Raw genomic sequence first — 25,039 nt, forward strand, 5'->3', positions numbered from 1 at the left:
AGATTGATCGATAAGTTTTATTCAGTAGTTCAAGCATCTAATTTGGAATTAGTTATATCAATGACGGATGTACGGATCAAAAGGTTCAATATGTATATATCCATTTGTATCAATAGAAAGCCGAGGAGTGTCTGTAATGAACCTTATTAATCACAGTCTTCATTTGGAAGTGGACGCCTCTCCCTGACCCCCCCCCCCTCCTCTTGTCTCTTCACCTCTCCATCTCTCCCCCTGACTCATCCACCCGTCTATCTGCAGTCACACTCGTGTCCGTCTGACGAGATTTCACTGACATCTCGTGCTGACATATTCAGACTATTGTTCTGCTGCTCCGGGTGGCACAGGTGGGCCCCCGTCCCTCCAACACGGCCCAGTCACAAGGTGGCTGCCAAATCGGGCCCCGCTCATCCGGGGGACTGGGGAGCTGGAATGGGTTTGACCGTATTGTGCTGCACCTGCTTCACCCTCGCACCAGATCCCCCTGCTTCGCCTGCCATGCTGCTGCCGTGCAGACCACCTCTCCCTCACCGAGCCCCCCTGCGTCCTGTAAAACCCGTAAAATCCACTGAACTTAGCCGCTCTGATGGCCGTGGCCAAAACAGCATCTGATGTGCCTTATTTGTTGACTGTGCGAGATTAGCTGCAGAGGGTACACGTCGAGGGGCTTACCATGCAGAGACGGAGCGAAGCCCCCACCCCTCCATCAAACACCCACCAGGCCTGCCAAATAATGAGAAATGGAAGATTCTCCAGCTTGTCTAAAGCCCTCGTCACAGTCGGTCCACGCACACTCCTGCTCCCGAGCCAGACTGTAGTGCGGATACTGTAAGCGCCCCCCCCCCCCCCCCCCCCCAGACTCCTGCAGACGCTCTGCAGCTCAGGAGCCAATGTCCTGGTCTCTGTGTCCATAATGCCTCAATGGAAGGCGTCCACATGCACTGTGTGTGTGTGTGTGTGTGTGTGTGTGTGTGTGTGTGTGTGTGTGTGTGTGTGTGTGTGTGTGTGTGTGTGTGTGTGTGTGTGTGTGTGTGTGTGTGTGTGTGTGTGTGTGTGTGTGTGTGTGTGTGTGTGTGTGTGTGTGTGTGTGTGTGTGTGTGTGTGTGTGTGTGTGTGTGTGTGTGTGTGTGTGTGTGTGTGTGTGTGTGTGTGTGTGTGTGTGTGCAAGGACGTGCTTTTGTTTTCTCAATCAGAAAAGATAGATGTGCAGCTCAATGATCTGCACATTTATTAAATCAAATGCTGTGCTTATTTAAAACGTTCCAAACTTCTGCTCGCGCCTTCGACGCCATTTTGTTTTTCCAACACAAGTCCATCGTTGACTGAAGTTTGAGAAATGTTTTGTTCACTAATACCCACAGATTTTCTTTAAGGAAATCCCTTCTCCCCGTCAGAAAGTCAGAGAACTAAACCTTACTAAAGGCCAATGTGTTTATGGGACGTGGTTCAAGAGTTTGACTATCAGAGCAATGACTCCATACTAAATTGTCTCAGTAAACCAAGTTGGCTCAGAGGGGCTTTTTTCAATCCACCTTTTGGGGCACGAATTGGAAATAAGAATTGTGTGACACATGCTTATTAGTATTTATGTTCGCTTAATCTTAATTAGTGCATTAAGGTTCGTATAACAAAGACCACCTGGGTAGTATTATCAGCAAGTGTGTCTTTTGCCTGGACATAATTAACTGATCCCTGTGTAAACCACACTATCACAAGAGATGCAATAATAGGTCAAAAACACACAGGTTACAGAGTCCAGGTCTCAAATCAGAAAACATATTTACATGTGCAGGTTTTACTCTTATTTGACTCTAAATTCAGTTAGTTGGTCATCACACATTTTCTCCATCCTTTCTCCCAATTTGTAAACCAATATCGGCAGACTGTACTTTGGGTCTATGTACGGTGTGCTGCCCGTAGACTGTGGTGCTGCCTTAATGAAATGACGCTGCAGCTTGATCTGTTATCATCAGAGATGTGGACTGAAGACGGTGAGAGGACGGTCGGTGTAAAGCGAACACACGTTTTTACTTGATTGGTTTTCAATACTGTAAAAATCATCTTATCCATGCTGATTTATTTCAGTCTGAATAACCCTTTGGATTGTCCTATGTAGGATACCATGATGCATTTATGTGAACACTTGCTGTGCCAAAGGGATACGCTCTCTGTACAAAGTGTATTCATGCTTGCTTGCAACAGACCTGGTAGAGATGAAGGTATGCGACTACTTGGCCAGTAAAACATGATGATTCTTATCAGATGTATGGCCATCGACCTGCATGGCGGCTCCAAGCGTCACCCTCAAAGCCAGAAGGTCTCGAGTTCAAAACCAAATAGAGCTTTTATTTTTGGAGTTTTGAGCACGTCTGTCTTCTCGCACCAAATCTTCCGGATGCTAATTAAACAGTTGTCCTCGTAAGAACAGACATTGGTTCTCATCCACCGAACCTTCCCAAGTTTTTTCTTGAATTTGTTTGCGAGAAACATAATAACATTCTTATAATTATGAATCAATAGTCTTGTCAATTGCACATGCCAGTTGATTGGCATTAACAAGTACACAACCATTCAGTTCCCATACAGGAAATGAAATGGAAATAAATGTGAGAACAATTAAGTCAAGAATATCAAAAAAAGTCTAGAGTGGGTGTAGCGATTGATTTCAAACATATACATTTGTTTTATATATGTATATATATATATATACATATATAACATTTCTGAAGTGGATGTACTTCTGGAGGAAGTCCATGCTATCAAGTTGTCATATTTAGTAGCGTCAGTAGTGGATATAAAATGCATGTGATGCTATTACTCTTTCAGTGTTGCTGTAGTGTTTATTTTAAAAGACCAACATACTGTAATATATATAATAATTTTTGTAATCATAATTTTAAAAATAATTACATTTTACACAATTGTCAAACTGTAGACTTGAAGAAAATAATAAAAAGTAATTATTAACAAAAACATGACGGTACTCAAGTGTGCTCTTCAAAGTGTGTACAAATGGAAACATTAAAGATTGTCCGAATCGTTGTAAACACTGCGTTCCAGAAGAAATGTGGTTTCACAGTTTGTCAATAAGCTGAGAAAACATGTTGCTGTTGAGTATTTCTTCACGTCATTGAGCCATTCACCATCCCTGCTTTGGTCACCTGCAGCAACAGATATGGCGGCAAAATGTATATTGTGATTTAGCTAAACTTATCCTTCGCGCTCCGTCTCATGTGATGCTGCTCACTGCCTCTCCATACCTAATCCGAGGAGCCATTTCTCCCATCAAGGATTAATTAAGGAATTAATAAAGTAGCTTCCCTTTTCTGATGCAGTGTCCAGGTCACAGTAAGCACATGTAGACTCTGATGTGAGGGGGTGCAGAGAGGCGTGTGTGTGTGTGTGTGTGTGTGTGTGTGTGTGTGTGTGTGTGTGTGTGTGTGTGTGTGTGTGTGTGTGTGTGTGTGTGTGTGTGTGTGTGTGGTGTGTGTGTGTGTGTGTGTGTGTGTGTGTGTGTGTGTGGTGTGTGTGTGTGTGTGGTGTGTGTGTGTGTGTGTGTGTGTGTGTGTTGTGTGTGTGTGTGTGTGTGTGTGTGTGTGTGTGTGGTGTGTGTGTGTGTGTGTGTGATGGTGTGTGTGTGTGTGTGTGTGTGTGTGTGTGTGTGTGTGTGTGTGTGAGGCTGGAGGCCTGCGGCTGCTGAAGATTAGCTGTGCGAGAGCTCCCTCTTGGTGCCAGTCGGCCTACTGTTGGTGAGCAGGCTGAAGCAAGAGGCCCAGACAGCCACACACACACACACACACACACACACACACACACACACACACACACACACACACACACACACACACACATTGGGTGAGAGCATGACAATGACAAAGGTGAAATGTATTGTTTGTCAGTATTCTCAGAAGGATATCAAGTTGTGCTTCATTTCATTTTTTTTGTTAACATAATTTCTGCTGTTAGGTATACTGTTTTAAATGATTTGTCCATGAATTAATCTACGTAATCCAGTCGTTATGTTTTCAATATTTATGTTTGTTAATCATGTACAATGTGTTATTATTGTGCTGTGTTTTACAGCTGTGAGAAATAGACATTAAAATAATTGTAACTATCTTTTCATAATCAATATCTAAAAAGTATCTTTTATGCAAACATTTCCAGAACATTTCCTAATTTTAGCCATAACTCAAATATGGAGATTTCATGCTTCCCATTGTTCCTTATCGATGTGAAGAAATATATATATATATATATCACCTCGACATATTTTCGGGCATTTTTTAGACCTCGTTTATCAAGAAAATAATCTTCCGATGAATAGATTGTCTTTTTGTGCATATTTAACGTTATTGCATACATTTTCCTTTCCGGGTTCATTTATGTAATAGAAATATTGTTATCAAAGAGTCAGTCATCAAATAATGATGACTACACTGAAAGGCAAATTAGATTATAAGACAATAATTAGAAATATTAGCACATTTAAAAAAAAAAAAAATGTTATTGTATAATATTACTTTATTAAATTTGTATTTCTCTCTCCCTTTGTGTTTTTTGTAGGGTCGGTGTATGAATCTCAACCGTGTGCAGCGTCAGTAGAGGGGAAGTGAAACCAACATGTGCTGATCGCTGTGGACAGAGAAGAAGTTCAGGTCTTTTGAAGATGTCTAACCCTGCAGCTCGAACCACTATCTGCTCGCACGGCTCTACTCTGCGCACAAAGTTTCCCTCCTGGTTTTCTTCTCGGCGTGAATGTTAATATGAACTCAATAAGTTATTAAACTACCTTTTTCTATGATCAAATGTTTTTTTAATTAAGATGAAAATAAGCAGAAGGGGCGCTCCAGCGTTCAAACTCGGTTAGCTTTTCGTGCGCACCGAAGGCTTAACATATTCTGACCATATTGTGCCTCCTCTGAAAAACCTGATTTCATGGACACAGACGGAAGCTATCTAAAGAAAGAAAGAAAAACAGAGAGAAAGGGGCTGTTTGCCTTTGGCGTGGAAGTCGGAATAATCCCAGTGGGCCTCACAAGTGCAGAAGTCCGTTCCTTTCGGCAATGTCTCATCACAAATCCTGTCCAACTTCAGCGTGCAGCTGCCCGCCGGCTGCCCTTTGACTGGCTTATCTTGTCATTTTAACACTGAGAAGTGCACACGCATGACGAATTGTAGACGGGATGCCCCAAGGTATTGGAAGGCACCAAGACTTTGCCCTGTAGTTTCTCGTTTTTTTGTTTTGTTAAGACACCTTCCTTTCATTATGCACTCGGGACAAGAAAATTAATAGAGCGTTATTCGACCGCAGGACAGCCTCCTGACCAGGCGATCTCCAGCTAGGTTTGAGGGATTGATGCCTTGAAGACCTTGACATGGCGCTTGGTGTTTCTTGCCCCTGTTTTCAGTGCAGTCTGCTCTCTGCTCAGTAAGGCGTAGCACATCACTGCCCATAAACCGGCCTATCAGTTAAGACTTCAGAGATATAGATACAGCTGCCCGGACCCTCCTCTGCCCACCGCCTCAATCCTCCGAGGGGCTTCCCGGACGCGTCACAACCCACTAGTTCCCTTGGCACCAGAATATCAAAGTTTAATTAAAATAATTAAAGGCAACAGCAAGCAGCAGCCTGTGAAGACTTGGCTGTCTCTTTTTTATGCCTTTTGACATTGAATGACCTATAACTGCGTTCTTCTCAGGAAAAAAGAGGACACTGCGCCACGGTGACGCTGCGCCACGTCCAAAACGCAAACCCAAAGTAACGGATGCGACGGACGGATAAGTATTGTTCATTTCCAGAAATTATGTCCCCCCTCCGCCCCCCCTCCACCCCTCACCCCAAAAAGCAGGGTATATATACTTATATATATTGTGGATTTGTCAAGCGTGCTGTCATGACGCCAATCCCAAATGATGTTAGTGTGAGCGGAAACACTGTGGGGGAGGAAAGGGGGCAGCAGCTGAAGAAAAAGGCTCGAATGATCCAGTCACTTCGGATACCGTACCTCAGATGGAAAATGGATATTCGAGTCGAAACCTGACAAAGAGCGCCGGCTTTGATGGGAAGCGGTATAGACAATGACCAGTGGCTGGGTCAGTGGGATGTCTCTGTGCAAGCAGGGAAGCTTATCAAATGACACTAAAAATAAGTTCAACAACCATCAAGTTTGAGGGGGAATGGGTCTCACACTCGGCGGGCACGAGGGCGTGCTCCACGCCACTCTAATTATTCCTTTGTTTCCTCTCCGTCCCGATCGCAGGGACATAAATAATTCCAAATCAAATTCCTCGGGGTGTGCTGGTATTTATGTCCGACTTAAACGCTTTTAACCTCTTGCATAATTTTGTGGGCTGACATTTAATAGGCTCATCAGCCTCTCGCTGGACGGTCGCCGGACGAAGACATTTTAGCACTCGGATGTTTTTTTATGTTACAACCAAGAGCACAGGAATGTTATTAACCCGAACTAATGAGATATTTACATAGCAGTCACAACACGAGTCGGCCCGCTAATAACACGTCACACGTCACATGCCCCCCCGTGTCCCCTCCACTCATCATGCTATGCATAATATTCATTTTACCACCTATTGTTGAAGTATTTGTTGAATTTCTGTGTGCCTTTTTTGATATTTGATTAAGAGAAAAAAAAGTATTATTGTATTTCTGCACAAAAAAGTTTTAAAAAATGTATAATTTTACAATTGATTCGCTTCAGCCAACTTATTATCAAATCGAAAAGTAGATTGTCACAATTGTTGATTTATCTTTGGCTCATTTTCATCAAAACATTATTATTTTTTTGGACTGAATTTCATTTGCATGCACTATTTCTGCTACATTATTTCAGTTGCAAATAATGTAATTCATAATTTTATGATATTTTAATTGTATAGTTTTTCTCTGTTATACTGCCTTTTTATATTCTTATTCACGTAGCACCTTTAAGTCCAGGTTCCAGGCACACAAGCTGCACAAATGTGAGTTTATACAAAAGAATTATGCTTTTTTTACGAGTTTGTACACTGTTATTATTTTCTACTTGTCTTACACTCCTGTATGTTGTGTCAAATATATATTCATGAAAGCGATCCGTGTTCTTGTTTTTCTTGCGTGTCTCTCTTTCTAACACGTGTGTGCTGGTAGGGGTGGACATGCTAAAGGCAATCTTTAATTGGCCCTTACAGATTTATAGGGCCCGACAGGGAACGTGATTATTCCGAGTGTGTGTGGACAGAGGAGTGGACAGTGTGCAGCCTCTCCCCCTGTGAAGTCAGCCACCGGAGGCACCACACACACACACACACACACTCAGAATCCCTCCAAGGTCTCTCTTATTTAGTAAAGATATGCACTCGTACACCTTCTGCTTCGTCCATGTTTGCATGCTGTGACAAGATGCCAACTGAGGTGTGTGTGTGTGTGTGTGTGTGTGTGTGTGTGTGTGTGTGTGTGTGTGTGTGTGTGTGTGTGTGTGTGTGTGTGTGTGTGTGTGTGTGTGTGTGTGTGTGTGTGTGTGTGTGTGTGTGTGTGTGTGTGTGTGTGTGTGTGTGTGTGTGTGTGTGTGTGTGTGTGTGTGTGTGTGTGTGTGTGTGTGTGTGTGTGTCCAAGTTGAAAGTAATGTCTCCTTCTTTACGTTTTAGACGTCATAAAGATGAAAAGGGTTGATTAGTAAATTCACTTTTCGACTCAAATTTCTCTCAAATTCATTGTTTTTTCCAGATGTTAAGTAAATAAAACTGTTTCTGTCCACTGGTGTTTATCAGTTAAAGGCTGAATTCAACATAAAATAAGATACAAATAAAACAATTCATAAAAAATAAATCTCCATGTTAAACTTTGTTTCTGTTAATTTTAGAGAAATATAAAAGTATATTTAAAACCAGCTAGCAATGGAATACATAATGTAATCACTATACTTAGGTAAAACACTTAAGTCTTGTTTTCAAAATGTTATGCAACGCAAAAATGGAAAATATCAATAGTAAAGTAGTCATTATACAAAATGGCCCTGTATTTGTATTGTATATAACGTAATTGATGCATAAAGTTTTAAATAGTATTTGAATTCTGTCACTCTTCAAGTTCGAGCTATATAAATAGTAGGTAACAGTAAAGTAGAGCATTTATAACAATGTATCATAGCTATAACATTGTAAAGAACATGTATGTCCAATAACTGTAGCTGTAAGGCAAATGTAGTGAAAGTAGCACATGGAGATACATTAGTAATGTACCTTTTATATATAGCCAAGTGATGGTGGCTTCTCCCACATTCCAGCTAAATACAAATATAGTAATAACTTTTAGTTTTACACCAGAACTAAACATTTCATATCAGCTGATGAAGTGAAACTGTGGAGCCAGCTTCTGTCATGAGCGTTATAATTTAACAGGCTTCTTATACATAGTAAATACATCACGATACAAAGGAACTAACAACCATAAAAACGGTGGGACCTTCATCTGTTCACACATTTTCTAATGTAACTTCATCGTTTCTCAAAAACATCATCAGACATTAATTTTATCTAAACTTGAGAAAAAGATTATGGAATGAATTCTGATTAAAGCATAAATGATTAAATGAACGAGAAAAAAATGGGATTGCTGCAAAACCTTTGGTTGCTTCCACTATGAGGATGTTTATTTATTTCTCTCATGTCTCCATACCCTTATGAACTGAAACGTATTGGGATTTTAAGGTAAGATAAACTTTATTATCCCCCATCAGGAAACACGTTCAGACAAGTAAGCTGTTGGGAGACAACTGATTTGTAAAGTTAAAATGGCAATGTCTTTATTTTCTGACCTTTAATCCACTAGAAAATCAACCTATCAAATAACTACACACCTAGTGGTGCAGTGAGGATGTGTTTGTGTAGGCCCACCGGAAGTTAGCAACGCAAGAGAAATGCTAGAAGCTAACGTTAGCCGATAAACCAACTACATCATGGAAGCATGGCTGTGCCTCACCACTGCTAAGCTAAGGGCTGCTAAAGTCTCATTTATTAGCCATTAGCCACTTGTTTCCAACCCCTGTTTTTATGACACGTGAAGCTTCGAACAATTACGAGTTGGGTATTAACTAACACATTTCTGTAAAGCGTAAAATCTCTTAAATTTGCAAATCTTAATTAATCTAACCAAAGACAAGTAAACAAAACTGTTGACTTTGGGACGAGGGAAGGGAAAGTGCTAACATGCTAACTCATTTCCGGGTTTTAGGATTCATTCCTGCACCATTCAATTGATAGCCTATATGGTCAAAACATTATGAATGGCAGTTTGTGTTCCAGCTGTGCTGAGAGTACCAACGTCATCAGCTCTTTGTTTCCTGTCTCTTAGTTTACTCAAGTCTTCATTACAAACATTTGACTGAAAAACAGCTGTGGGAAACAAACAAAACTTTGAGTCATTCTGGGTTTTTTCAAAGTGAACTGCTGAGTCTGTACATTAGACAGAACACATCCTCTGTGTCCTTCTGATCCACACACAGTTCAAATGTCACCACTATAACAAGCTATGGAGAGATCAGGGAGCATGTTTTCATTTAACATCTTGATTCAAATATCTGCTCTGTTTACTGTTGTGCTTATGATGATCATCAGCAGCAGCATGCAGGCGGTGTGGCTTTCAACACAGCTGGCTGCATAAAACACTTGAGCTAATCTGACTTCATTATGCATTGTGCAAAAGATGATGTTTGAAAACTGAAGTCTGGTGCCTGACCACTGTCTAGATAGCACATAAACCATCCTTGATTGTTTTCCCTCTACAGTTTCATTTCAGGCTTTGTTTGATTTAGTACTTTATGAATGGTAAGAGCACATTGTTATGGCTGTTACAGTCCCCATGTTTTGTTTCTACACACTGAATAAAGGTACATGAGTTTCTTTGTTATAGTAAATCCTTTGTTTTAAAGGGGACCTATCATGCGAAATGCACTTTTTGATGTCTTTTATGCATAAATAAATATGTGTCCCCGGTGTGTCGGGGAACTCACGCAGCGTCAGAAAATAAAACCCTCTCTCTTTTCCTCTGTACCCAAATCTCTAAAAACGGGGGTACAACGGAGCTGATCCAGATTTGCGGCAATGCAGACCCACAGCACTATCAGAAACAATGCCCGACTGTTTTGGACGTAATATGGTCAGTGTTTACATTAGCATCGCTAACACTCAGAGCTAACCTGCACTGGAGAGCATGTGTGTGAAGAAGCAGGAAATAAAAAGGAACTCACCTTGTGGTATAACCGGCAAGAGAGAAAGCCTTTGAGCTCCATACTGTTTCAGAAATAATCCTTTATAATCCATGATATGGCGTTTCATCACGGCAGCATCTGCCGGTAGAATCTCCCGCATGAGCAGGCATAAGCTCCGCCCCTCTTTTTTATCCAACAAAATCAGCACTATTGAAACAGGAAGTGAAATAGAGGGATGAGGTATGGCTAGAATGGGGGATCTGTTTGGTATTTTGAGCAAAACACTTCATAAACATGTTTTTTATATATTTGTATATATCTGAGACCTATGCTATTGCCTAAAAATAGCATGATAGGTGAACTTTAAGGATGTCACATGAGCGAATACCAAGTTGGATCTTCTTCGAAAATTAGGACAGCGTTACAATACTATTTCTCTACAGTCAGCAGGTACCTAAGGTCAGGGCTTGAGACCAAGTGCCTCCTGTCATCTATACGTTTACACTGATTATTCTACATTGGTAAACCAAAAATCAAAGACCGTTGGAAAGCTAACGTTAGACATTATTATGCATTCAAGCCTATCTTGGGCCAAAGATCATTTTGACGTCAACATGATAGCCTATGTTCATTTTTTTAAATAAGCTTGTTTTTTTTCTGTTCTACCATGGCATCAAATTGGGTATTGAGTTTTATTTCATTTCTTGTATTGTGTTATCCATATTGCCAGTACCATGGTTGACTCATACAGAAACAATTATGCATTATCAAAAATAGGCAAATGTGGTGATCAATGCCATGATTAATGCATTTACGTAAGAACAAAAAGAGTAAAAACTACCAACATGAAAAAAAGGAACAACTCATTCAACCCTTAAAAAAAACCTGTTACTCAATCAATCTAAAAACAAACAACGTACTTATTTGCTTCCAGTCTCTGAACGCTAAAAGACACTTTATTATTTTGTGACACTGGAGCCTGCACATACACCATGCTGCCATTCATGCTTATACATCTTGTGTAATGTAAACGGGCTCAGTGCATACACACTGCCATATTCAAACAAACAAAAATAGTGTTGAGATAAAAAGACATCTGAAATGAGAATAAAGCGGCTGAAGTACCCAAAATATGTATTTTGTGTTTAAAGAGGCTTAGACGCCGCAAGTATTTTCTATTTCAGAAGGAAATGGAACTCACAAAACTGACACAATGACAAAATGTTAAAATAGAAATGTATTGTGAAGATTCTTATGAGTGTCCTTGATAAAATCCACATCCCATCGAATGACTGTGGTAATTTGTAGGTTCAAACCCAATAATGAAGAAATAACTTCACTATTGTATCTGGTCTAACATGTTGTTTGTAAAAAAAATTAAAAGCTTCCGAAGGTCTTTTTATTCTTCTATTTTTATATTAACGATCACAGCCAAGAAAACACTGCACAAACCCCTAAATCCATCCTGTGCTGCGCCACAAGGTTCTGTTTTCGCAATTTGATGGAGGGGGCTTAGCTGCCATAAAATGTCAACCTCCACTTCCCCTGATAAAGTTTCTCAGGCAGCGGACGGACTTCAGCAGCTGTTGCCACCCTTCCAAAGCCCGTCTGGCTTCCCAGGTTATGCCGATTTTCACAGTTGTCTCTGAAATGTGGGTAATGTTGGATCAAATGCTGCAGCTCTGCACGGCAGCTAACCGTTCAAAGCTGGAGCCCGGACCCCGCAGGACCCCGGAGGGCCACCCATCCGCCCTGAGAACAGCTTGTTAGAGTTGACACTTGATTTTATGCATTGTATTTCTGAGAGCATTACAACTAAATCCCCTTCTCAGGCGATATGGAGGGCTGCTGTGGCAAATACAGGTGGGGGGATTAGGAGTAGCTTGACGGCTCGGGATTTCAGAGCTTTATCTTTGAGCTTCCTGTGAATTTTAAAGCCCTATATATACTATATGTGCTGATAAAGATTTAGGATTCCTACGTAAGATGATTAGACTGTATGTCACTGATGGTGTGCAGTTATTCCACGAGAGCAGTGAGGAAGCAGACACCCACTGGTGTATGTGTTACTGTGTATAAAAACAATCACATTACACGCAAGATTTAGGCAATGTGTGCAGTACAATACAATCTAATCATGTCGAACCATGAGACAATAAAAAGCTTTAAACATATTTAGAAAGAAGAACTGGGTAACTAAGTACTTTTATTACTCACATACTGCACTATAATCTGCAAAACGAATTCAATATAATAATACCTCAAAAATAAATGCAGTGATTTACTCACTTTTCGTATAATAATCCCAAAGTCCAAGACAGACATGACAGATGAGCTTAATATGGTCCCTTTAATGGCACATTTATTTATTTTATGTTTGAAATGCAACAACATTGATACAGATGAAGTGTAACATGTAACAACATCTAAGAAAAAACATTTAGTCAAATAAAAATGCAGGTGAAAACAATTTTTCTTTATTGCAAGCCCAAAAGTAAGGCCTAAACCAAAGCTTAACGAAAAACCCAAATTTCGGTTGGAGATAATTTCCGCATTTTTTTTACATTGGAAATTTGGGTTTTTCGTTAAGCTCTGGTTTAGGCAATGCCATATATTAGAGATTGTATAACATTTAGGGATGTCCCGATCACCTTTTTTGGCTCCCGATCCGATTCCGATCATTCGATTTTGACAATCTGCCGATACCGATTTTTCCCGATCCGATCTTTATGCAATGCATTAAGAGAAAAAGGTAACCGATAACGGCTGGTCATCCAACGCGATGAATTCAGCTATCTTGGCTGTTATTTTTGTTGCCCCACTGTTCTGGGGCAGTTTCTCTTTCCTTTTAAAAGTCTCTGAAAGTGTCGGTTGTTTCAGTGCCGTTACCTGAGTGGCCGCTGTGTACTCGTCGTGTTGTTGTTGGTGTTTGTTTATCAGGTGGCGTGTTAGATTGGTCGTGTTGAACGTAGCTCTGTTCTTTCCACCACGCGGAACCTCCGCCTTGCAAACATTGCATCTGGCTGTTACACTGCCTTCGCTTTCAATTTTATCATACTTCCAAACTCCTGACATTTTCTCTGTCCCGACTCCCGAGTCACCAGCTGAACGTAGCCTCTCGTTAGCTCACTGCTACTATTAGACACTGCGCCCACTCTGTTGCCAGATTTGAGAGAAATAAGCAACCAGATCTGAAAACAAGCCCAAAATAACAACACATACATGATGTTGTGTAAAAACTAAGGCCTCAGGATGACTTTAAGACGTGAACATGGTCATTTTTTGTTTTTTAACATTAAATAAAATAATAAAAATATTTTATAAAAAAAATCCCGATCCCCGATTTTTTTCTCCCGATTCCGATCTTTTGAAAATCACGTGATCGGCTCCGATCCCCGATCACGTGATCGGATCGGGACATCTCTAATAACATTAATCCTTATTGGGGAAAGGGGGGAAAAAACACAAGAAATAGATGTGCCCCAACCAGAAATCCTGCCAATAGGGGAAATGTAAGAAATTACCGCCCGACCCAGCCAGAGTTGGGCTTAATTCGGGACTGTCAGCATGTCAAAGCTCTAATAAGTATACCACCAACCAGCATCGTAACAAAAAACAGCCACTCCCCCAGCTATTGATTTGACCTTTAAAAGAACTAAAAGATATTCTATGAAGTCATATGCTATGTCAGAAGCAGGTTATGGAGGTACTGTTGTGCAGCTAATACAACCAGGAAGTGATCTAATGACTTCTTCAGGTAGAAAAAAAACCTAGAACTTTCAGGTTGTTTTTTAATAATACTTTGCCTTAAATATGAGGTGAACATATTTTCAAGCGGACAGATGGTCAGCACATGCAAAAGGTTGCCCTTTTCCCTTTCCTACCTTTTGCTACACACCGAAAACAAATAAAGAACTATTTTCACAGCAACCTGCTTTTGCACCTATCTGTGCCGCGCTCAGAGACGCTCCTGCTAGGTATGAAATAATGATGGCACAATATGTGTGTAGAAGCTCTGCGGGGGCATATGTTGAGTCAGGCGGCTGAACGAGATCACCTGTCCGGGGGGGGGGGGGCCGTCTGGAGCCCGCCAATAATAAACCTCCAACATACTGACTGTTAGCTCATGGCCTTCTCCGAGCTGCACATCCACAGTCGCTTCTGCTCCCCGTCTGAACCCATATTGACCTGGCACTGCGTCTGACCGAAAGCCCTCTGAGCCAATCGCATGGGGCTGTTTAAGTCCTGGTGGGGGGGTGGAGCCGTGGCAGGGCCGGCTGGAGTCACCTTGCCAGCAGCACTCTGCTTCGCGCTTTAATGAAGGCAGAGGGAAAGTTTGGCTGGAGGTGTTTGTGTGTTATCATGTCAAATTTCCAAAGAGGCTCGGGCAGAGGAGGCAGCAGATCGCTTCTGACTTCTCCAGCAGATGTTTGGAAATGGTGCTAATGCTGTGGATTATGTCAGTGGGTGCAACAAGCAGCGGGAACACTGATACAATACAAATGATAACTGAGGTAGCTTGGGTGATCTGTGCCTTTAACAGTAAGAAATGTAACTGCAATCATATTAGCTCGCAGTGAATGTTCTAATTTCAACACTTGGTTTAATTACACAGAAGAACAGGATATCTTTGGAGCCACCAACGCTCTGATAGCCCGAGCTTGGCATTTTGACCAGTGTCATCTTGTTTTGAAGTGACCATATTTGAATGCGAGGGAGGAGTTTGAGAGGAGCGAGGCCCGGCACAACCAGCATATCAAACGCTAAGTTCCAGGCTAACTTAGTTAACAAGATCCATCTGTAGGCTATAACGGAGCGTCCACACTACAGCTCCAAAAATAGCTTGGAGCTGGGCGTGTCTGGAGCTTGGGGATTTTATTCAAGCAACACGGCCAACAACCAATCACATGAATCTCCCGCCCCCGACATACAAAGCAAAAACCCCCGGGGATTTTATGCGAGCAATATATATATAAACTCCCCAAACAGGCGAAAACCTACCAGTTTCCCCCACTGTCTCTGCCACCTCCCTCCATGCCTGGTTCCTCCGGTTTGTATCCCGGGAGGTGAAGAGGGTCTGGTCATACAAAACCGGGTGATTCGCTACGGCGATAGTTAGTTTCTCCTCCGACTTTTTTTGAAAATATAGAAATGAACGGCGGGATATCTCTCCCAGCTTAGACGCGGTTTGATTGGCTAGCGCTTCAGCTGTCAGATTTTGGGAAACGGGATTTGATTGGCTGGCGCTGGCTACTCCGGCGTCCAGGCGACCAGAAGTTGAACAATGTTCAACTTCTGGTCGCCTGGGTCGCCTGAGACGCCTCGCTCGGCTACCCACAATTCAGTTCGGCGAAAAAGCGCGGCTACGTGACGTCACCCCATTGAAAGTGAATGGGCAGCTTGGAGCTGCTTGGAGCTTTCGACGCTCTCGACGCTGTAGTGTAGACGGGCCGTAACACGTTAACCGTCATTTCAATTAGGATGGTTGCAAAATAAGTTACACGCAGGAATATAAAGAGTCATTGTCTTTTAGTTCAACATAACTAACAGCACTGCGCTGGCAACGACTTCTTGATAGCAACTTGTCAATCATAATGCATCATAAAAGCACAACCTCCTTTATTGTTTATTTAACTCCAAACAGGACCATCATTTATAAAATAAACACAAGTCTTCATTGAGATAGACCTACAACTAGGAGTCTAGACCATTAGCTAATTAGAACAAGTAATAAATCAAGTAAAAAGAGAGGTAATTTTGTCATAGTCTTCTATAGAATCAGACATATGTTTGCATTGGAATTGTCCCCTCCGGCTGTTGCTTCATATTTTTAAGTTAACTTTATTAAACCCATTTCACTTCATGTTTAATTATTTTGAGGGTTTGTGAATTTTGTATCTAAAACTTTGTAAACACGTGTCGACATTGTAAATGAATCCCTGGTAGGGCTTTTTGTTTAAGACATATTCAGGCCTGCCTGTCTCCATCTTCTCTCCCTCTGGAGTTTCTTCTCGTAGTGTCCAGTCCGTCCTTAATCTGGCCCGGTCCACTGGGGGGGACAGCAGATCTGAAAAGCTGTTTACAACCTTCAGCTGCTGCGCTCGCTGGGCCGAACAAACACAGCCTCCCACATGGCCGCTGCCTCTTCTCTCCGTGGCTGGCATCGTTTAACATTACAATATTTTCCCGGTGTTTGCCCACGGATGATGAGGCTCTCATTGCTATGCATGTGCCAGATGAATCATAAACCTATACCATATGCCATTGCAATTTGCTGATGGGCCCAAGCTGTTTTGGTGGATATAAAATCCTGGGATTATGAAGGCTTGATCCTCAGTGAATGAAGGGAGAGAAGGACAGGGAGACAGGCAGAGTGAAGGAGGGAAAGGTGGAGGGTGAATGCTCCCTCTTTGCTTTTCTATTGGTCCACAGGACACTTACAATGGAAAGGTAGTAGGCGGGGCTACTGATTGACACCTCCCAAATGTTCTAATCTAACCAAAGGCTGTGCAGTATTGGTTCAACCTGGTGGTATGTGAGAGCAAACAAACAATGTCATGTGCACACAGACAACAACATGTTTGTCACCTTGTCCCCAATGTCCAATGATGGTAATTGGAGTAGCTGTTAAAAACAAACGGGACAAAGCCCTTTCTGTTGTTGTCGTTCTGCTCTGTGAAATCGAGATTACATATGGGCCAATCATCATTTGTACTAAAGCTCTTATTTTAAATAAAGCATCTTTATTGACAAAAGGTGAGGAAATCCTCAAAGCACGGAGATAGTTCTGATTGTTAACCAAAGAACAGGACTTAAAAGCTTAGTTAGTGAGAGAGGTGTTGTTGTTTTTCATCACCATACCAAAAATCCTTCTAAGAAATATCTGCATTTAGCCTTGTTTTCAATTAGCTCGAAGGGTTTATTGTAGGGCCGGGACTTTAACGCGTTAATTAAGATTAATTAATTACACAAAAATGAACGCGTTAAAAAAATTAACGCATTTTAATCGCACTTTAATCGCACTTTAATCGCACTTATTTTTGCACAGCGGAACGTTTCTCACTGGATGAGTTTCAGGCGTACCGATTATACTGGAGCACCAACTAACGTTCACGACTTCAGCATGGGACTTCAAACAACAACAAACCACGGTGAACAATAGTCAAACATGAACGAACAAGCTGATGAGACCGCTTTGGTCGGCCCCGTGGATGGGACATTTTGTTTTAAAAAACGGACGGATAGAAGCGTCGATAAGAGCACGGTTGTGTGCAAATTATGCAAAAAAGAATTTGCATATCACCGCAGCACATCAAGCCTAAAGTATCACCTAAATGCAAAGCATGTAGCATCTAGCGTGTACGTTAGCCCGACTCCGAGTGCAAGGAACCACACCCTGACCCAACCCACACTCAACCAGATGACTGGTTTCAGGGCCAGGATAAGTAAGTCCACGTCTGAGAAAATAACCAACTCCCTGGCTCACTGGATTGCACTCGACTGTAGACCACTTGGAGTAAAATCCATGTGAAAATTGCTTCTCACTGTTCTCAGGTCAAATATGTATATTTGATTAAAAATGCGATTAATTTCGATTAATTAATTACAAAGCCTCTAATTAATTAGATTAATCGAGTCCCGGCTCTAGTTTATTGTTGTAGGTAAGCTAATGATAACTTATGTCTTATTTTGTCTAATATTAAGGCTTACTTAGTCATTTTGAATAAATAATAGATAAAACCCTCCTACGGACTCAACGGATATGCAGCAGGTATCCATCGAAGCCGACATTTCTAGTCTCGAAATAGGAGTTATAAGGCAGTGTTGCATATTTGCAATATGTATGTCAGTATGTGGAGGCCTCATTATAAATGTTAAGTTTATAATGACTATTATGACGCAGATTTCCAATGGGACTATGTGGTTTGTTCTATATTTATGTTACTTGCTGTATTTGTGTTGAACAAAAAAAAAGAGTAGTATCGTTTCAACTTGGAGAATCATTTAAGCCAACAAGTCCAGATGCACCAAAACTGAACCAAGTCAAGCCATTGGGGCTCCATAATGATAAGCATAAATGCCCATTTGGCCCCACTAACTCTGGCTAATACTTTCCATTTTTTTTCACCCCATATTTGTCCCATAAAATTGGAAGCTTGAGTTATTAACGTGTAGCAATGGATAAAACCAACATTGACACTGAATGCATTTGTATTGAAAGTCTTTCGGATAATCAATCTAATGGTATGCAACAATATGCTTAATAGATTTTGTACCCCTAACATTTCATTTGGCCCAGGCTGCCCCTTTAACCCTACAGCAGTTGACATATATTGATGGAAGAATTATTTTTTAAGGGATAGCTATGGTAAGAGCTGAATGCCCATATGGCAGGTTCCACTCCCAAGTGGGAGTTTTTAAAAAAAAAACGTACAGATGGTTTTGTTTGGATCCAAGTTTATTCTTTAAATCACATTTTACCGTTACTGTTAAAAGTTAACTTTGATATCTGTAATATTTGCAGTGGTGATGTTGCATTCAAGTCACAAGGAGGCCAGTAGAAAACAACAGATCTACTGTTTACTCTAGAATACTCATCCTGGTGAGAAAGGTCAAAGTCAAAAACATGGACAAACAAGTAAAGAGGATTAATTCTTTTTCAGGTTTTGATTCAAATCAATATTTAGTTTATGGACTAAGATTCATGTCACGCTACTGATAGCGGAGGGAGGCTTAAGGATTATGTTTCACAGCTGAGCCGTTTTATAAAAGGAAAAAAACATAGTCCAACTTTGTATTTAACTTTGCTGCACTTTCTAAAGGTCACCTGAACTTAAACCTTTGATACTTTTTAAAGGTTTAATGTATAATTTCTTAAGTAATTGCACAATATCTTAGGAGCACCAGTGGCGAGAGAAGGTGCTAACCACCATAACTCAAACTAACAGCATGTATAAGCGATTACCTCGTACTTTTTAATTGAGTGGGTTCAGAGAAGCTCTAACTTCACGGTTTTACGAGTCTGGGGTCTTTAAACGGCTCGGCCACAGTAATTCGATAATCATTTTCATTTGGTAGAATGCTGGCGATCAATCTGATGGATGACTTCATCAATCCTCATCACGCGCAGTCGTATAGGCCGCGGAGTCTGAGTGTAAGTCGAGAGGCCATGAATCGTCCCTTTATGAATCACATTCCAACTAAAAGTTGATTAGTGAGCTATTGCAGCAGGGAAATACAGCCGCACTTGATATTCATTAAGATAAGGTGTTACTGCCAGCGTTACATGGTTTGTGACAATAAATCCATTTGCATAAAAATGGGCTCAGGAATTTAAATGGCAAAAATACAGTCTAGCTCATTGTAGCACACTTGGCAGTGAGTAGTAAAGTCATTTATTCATGAGGCTGGCAGGATGTCGGCTGCTACCATCTGAAGTGTGTGGTGAAAAGTGCCTGTACTGGACATCACTCTGTTTTGTAATATTTCTGTAAAATGTTTAGAATTTATGGTAATATTTAAATCTACCATGTAGACGTTTGGTTGATCCTAAAATCCTTGAAAAGTACCTTAAACGCCTGACACTGTGCACGGGAACATTAATTGTATCAAAGGGTCTGAACATCTCTAAGCTTGTGGTGACTGATGTTGCGTTCTCCGACCATTCCTGTGTTTTCTTTGAGAGCTCTATTCCCGTCCAAACAATTGCTAAGAAAGAGGTAACCGCTAGACGTCACTTATCTAAAAATGCACAGGAAATGTTTGCTCAGATTTGTTTTCCCTCAATTGCCCATGCTAACTTCTCAGTAAATAAGCTAGTTGATCAATTTAATTCAAAAATAACAAATGTCATGGATACCAATTGCTCCCATTAAAAAAAAGGAAGTATCTAGCAAGAAAATATCTCCATGGAGAAAAGCCATGACTGTAAGAACAGCAAAAACTGAGTGCAGAAAAGCTGAACGCAGATGGAGAAAAACAATTCTCCAAGTTCACTTGGAAATCTATAAAGAGAGACTCTGCGTCTATAATCAGGAAATAAAAAAGGCACGACAATCGTTCTTCTCTGACATCATTACCAAAAATAAAAACAACTCACGTGCCTTGTTTGCTACCGTCGACTAACAAACCCTCCTTCTTCACTGACAAAATTCAGAAAATCAGACAAGCAGTCAGTGCCTCTGTATCCAACACATTCTCACTCCCAACCCGTCACATGTTGACGGTCGGTCAGGGCCCCTCCCCGTCACTCTATTACGGACAGGGTACCCTTGAGAGTCAGTTTTCAACGGGCAGGGCCAGGGCTCGAGCTTAAGGACGTCCCGTCGTCCCGGGGCCGAAAAAAATAGTATCGGGGAGGATACAAAATAATTTTGGGACGAATTTGGGACGAGAGTTAAAATAAAAATACCCTGCTAACTCTACTACAAACGGCGATGAAAATGAAACCGACTGCACGTTTTGTGTAGCACACAGTTATTAAACCTCCTTGTCAACACACACGCACAAAACATTTAGAAACCTGCAAAATACACACACATGTAGCTACAGCTGTGCAGCTGGCTGTCAGCCAGCCGCCCAGCTGGCTGTGCCCGCGAATTCCTGGCCCGCAAATTCGCAGGTCTAGCTCATATATACAGTCTATGGTCTAGCTATGTACTGAGTGTGTATTTCGCGGGTTGAGTGATGTACAATGGCATCCCGTGGAGGAATTCTGAAATGTTTTACCATTACATCACAAAAACGCACAGCAGAACCAGACCCTGGAGCGCCGGCCTCTTTATTTACTTACTCCTCTTCATCCCCGATGGGATGGTAATAAGGCTGAGATGAGAACTCTCCATCGTATTTATTTATTTAGTATTAATGTATTACATTGATATACTTTATTAATCCCCATGGGGAAATAGTTTCTCTGCATAGGACCCATCCTGTGTTAGGAGCAGTGTGCTGCCATTTTGAACGGCGCCCAGGGAGCAGTGTAGGGAACGGTGCCTTGCTCAGCACCTCGGTAGCACTTGTTCTTGCCGGGACTTGAACTGGTGACCTTCCAGTTGCCAAGCCAAGTCCCTATCGACTTCGCCACCACCGCCCTACATCAACGTTAATCCATGTGTGTGGTTGTGGAATTAATGGACGTGCCGTTGTGCGATTGCGTGCAGGCAACGCAATAATTTACAAACTCTTGTACAGACTCTAAAAAAACAGTGGTGTAGTTAATAAAACATAATAATATCAAACATAATATGACTATTAACTTTATTGTGAAATTAAAACAGAACGGCAAAGGAAAACACAGTTTCAGTCTCTCGATTTGAAGCTTATGCATTGTACCCAACACATCCTCACTCCCAGGTCGGCCTATGTTGACGTTATGTCAAGTCCCCTGTGTCGGCTTTTTCCAACGCAGGGGGGGGGGGGGCCTTAGCGTCCATTTTCAACGCAAGGCGAGGGCCCTTAGCGTCCATTTTCAGCTTTCCGGGATGTCCATATGCTTCATGAAAGCACGGCATTCGTTTGTGTCGGCTGCCTTTAAAGGCAATGTGAGCGTCCATTCTCATTGGATAACGGAGAATTGTACACCCGGAAGTAAGTATTCCCTTTACTGTCGATTGATTTTACAGTGATATCTGCACTACTCATCGACTAAAAAACACCAGATTATCCTTGTTAATTACACAACATTGATTGGTTTAAATTGTGTGCAATGCTTTTGTATTTTTCCCCTTCGATTCGGAGAAACAAATGTTTTTTCGGAGTAAAGGATGGCAGAAGACACTACACTACCCAGAATCCCCAGCTATCGTTTGGACTACACCATGTGCTCTGTTTGACCAGTGATCTTCAAATTTCTCCCTGCAGAAAAAAAAAACATGGCAGAACTTCGTTTTATTCTCGGTGGAAAATGCCTATTTTAAAGTTAGTTTGGCCATTAAAATGCGTTTTGATGTCATTTGATGCGAGAAATATGAGTTGTTATTTCAGATTATGTGTGCAGTGGATGTACATGATCTTTAGTTTGCTAGTTATTACTTCAGGAAATCGCGACGTTTTCATTGTTACCAAGGTGGTTGCTAGGGACGCTGCTATCGATATTATTTCTGTTATATTGTGTAACTGTTTAATGGTGTTATCTTTATTGCTACCCCCTTCCCCGTCAATGTATAGTGTTGGTCCACAGCGCAAACATATTAGTTTAACAAAATCCGCTTCTAAAGATAGCCTACGTTATTTCCCCCTGTGCAATTCCAGTCTCACATCTCAGAGCACATCGTCATTAACAAATACCGGAAATAGACCGAAAACATTTTAAAAAATAAAATAATACTTTATTCCGAGTGTGCTTCTTTTTGTCTTTGAAAGTCATCACATACCGGCATTGTAATACACGGTTCGGCTGCATTAAATATTACATATCTGCCGTAGTTCTGTATTTATAGAGCCCTGATGAGAAGACTTCTAGACAAACATGAGGAACTGAAAACGTGACGTGGATCATAAATATATCAGCCATTAAACAACATCTTACATTTCTTTTCACACAATACGTCTCCTTGCAGTATCAACACTAATTCGGCTGACTTTTATATTTGATCCAATTGGTATATAGGTTGTATTTACACCATAAAGGTGCACAGCTGATATAAAGGGACACCTAGTGGTTAAAGCATGTTATTGAATTTCATTATTTTTATTATTAGATATTAATAGGATCCCTATAAAGTATATTCATTACTCGTTATTCTCTACTAATAGTTAATTAAAGACTGTATATAATGACTATTTTGCACATCCCTTTCAAGATTTTCTAAGGTTTATTGACATATCATATAGGCCTACACAACTATGGTGTAGTTATGCATTGAATGAAAAACTTGGGTCGCAGGTTCCTCAGTAGTGCATTACAAGACATCTATCAATATTTGTGCATACCTTCAGCAATGTTAACTATGTTGAAGCACTTATTTTAACTGATATTATACATAATGTATTATACTCTTATAAGATGTATGTAGATATTTCATCTCCGGCCTTGTCAGGTATTGAACAATCAATAAATAAAGAACACAGAATTGTTGAATATAAAACACAGAATTTGTGTGATTATCCTAAATGATTTACAAATAAACACCACTGCATATTTAACTGTTACACATGCTGATGTAACGCAAATGTTCCAACTTGGGATCAATAAAGTATATCTTATCTTAAGCTGATCGATGGCTACTGCCATATTTGCAAAATGTGCCTCTGAACCTTGACAAGTGCATGTTTCAGGCTTATCAATTAATGTAATGTAATGCTATAAATTAACAGGAGGGGTCACAGACATAAAACCAGCTGTTAAATAAAGCTCTTCTGACCTTAGCTGGCATGTGTGTATATATATTAATGCTGCCCACTATGGGCACAAGCAATTTTCACCCATTTATTAATTATATGTTTTAAATGTGAGTGTTTCCTATCGCCTAAACCTCCAGGGATGTACACAGTTTAATACTGGCAACTTCTTATTATGGGAAATACGAAAACGTCTTTTAAAACTACAACTCCCAGTGGAGACGTGCCATAGATAGAGAACATGTTGCGAAACAGAATAGCCAGCATGTGTAGTTCTGGGGACGGGGTGGGGGAGGGGGGGACGCGGTGGACCCGTTCAAATCCAGTTTTGGACAGTCTGCCGTGGTTCCATCCCATTTCAAGTGCTGTTCGAAGCTCGGCGTAACCCTCCACACTCTCCAATCCCAGAGCTTGAGGACTATCACAGGGTTTGTCAAACAGAGCACATGGTGTAGTCCAAACAATAGCTGGGGATTCTGGGTAGTGTAGTGTCTTCTGCCATCCTTTACTCCGAAAAAACATTTGTTTCTCCGAATCGAAGGGGAAAAATACAAAAGCATTGCACACAATTTAAACCAATCAATGTTGTGTAATTAACAAGGATAATCTGGTGTTTTTTAGTCGATGAATAGTGCAGATATCACTGTAAAATCAATCGACAGTAAGGGGAATACTACTTCCGGGTGTACAATTCTCCGTTATCCAATGAGAATGGACAAACGAATGCCGTGCTTCCATGAGCGTCCATAGAAGCATATGGACATCCCGGAAAGCTGAAAATGGACGCTAAGGGCCCCCCCCTTGTGTTGAAAATGGATGCTAAGGCCCCCCCCTTGCATTGGAAAAAGCCGACACAGGGGACTTGACATAACGTCAACATAGGCCGACCTGGGAGTGAGGATGTGTTGATTGTACCATGAACCTGTATAGACCTGTAACAGTCAACTGCGTGAGGAGTTGGAAAGGTAGTTCAGTAAATAATATCTTTAAAAACTACAAAAAAATCCCTTTCTATCAGCTGTGCACCGTTATGGTGTAAATATAACCTATCTACCAATTGGATCAAATATAAAAGTCAGCCAAATTAGTGTTGATACTGCAAGGAGACGTATTGTGTGAAAAGAAATGGAAGGTGTTGTTTAATTGCTAATATATTTATGATCCACGTCACGTATTCAGTTTTTGCGGCATTTCTTACAGTTTGTCAAAAGGTCTTCTGATCAGGGCTCTATACTGTAAATAAATATCTACGGCAGATATGTAATATTTAATGCAGCCGAACCGTGTATTACAATGCCGTTATGTGATGACTTCCAAAGAGAAAAGCAAGAACACTCGGAATAAAGTATTAATTTATTTTTAAAAAATGTTTTTCCGATTTCATATCGCATAAACACCATATCCCAACATGCATTGCGGCTAAAACAATCAAGCCTATCAAAACCTCTGAAAAAAGAAAGGTGTCTCTCAGAATCGAAAGAGAAAACCTATGG

The 25,039-nt window shown here is 41.0% G+C and overlaps 1 protein-coding gene across 1 annotated transcript in view; it reads left to right on the forward strand.

Moving 5' to 3' along the window:
* antxr2a (ANTXR cell adhesion molecule 2a) overlaps nucleotides 1-7,092 on the forward strand; it is a 74,090-nt gene extending 66,998 nt beyond the window's left edge. The window contains exon 17 of the mRNA XM_034090972.2: nucleotides 4,564-7,092. Within this exon, the coding sequence (XP_033946863.1) occupies nucleotides 4,564-4,602 (39 nt within the window). The 3' untranslated portion in view covers nucleotides 4,603-7,092. The remainder of the gene's footprint in view (nucleotides 1-4,563) is intronic.
* Nucleotides 7,093-25,039: the final 17,947 nt, after the last annotated feature.

Source organism: Pseudochaenichthys georgianus, chromosome 9, assembly GCF_902827115.2.
Source record: "Pseudochaenichthys georgianus chromosome 9, fPseGeo1.2, whole genome shotgun sequence".
Taxonomy (NCBI): domain Eukaryota; kingdom Metazoa; phylum Chordata; class Actinopteri; order Perciformes; family Channichthyidae; genus Pseudochaenichthys; species Pseudochaenichthys georgianus.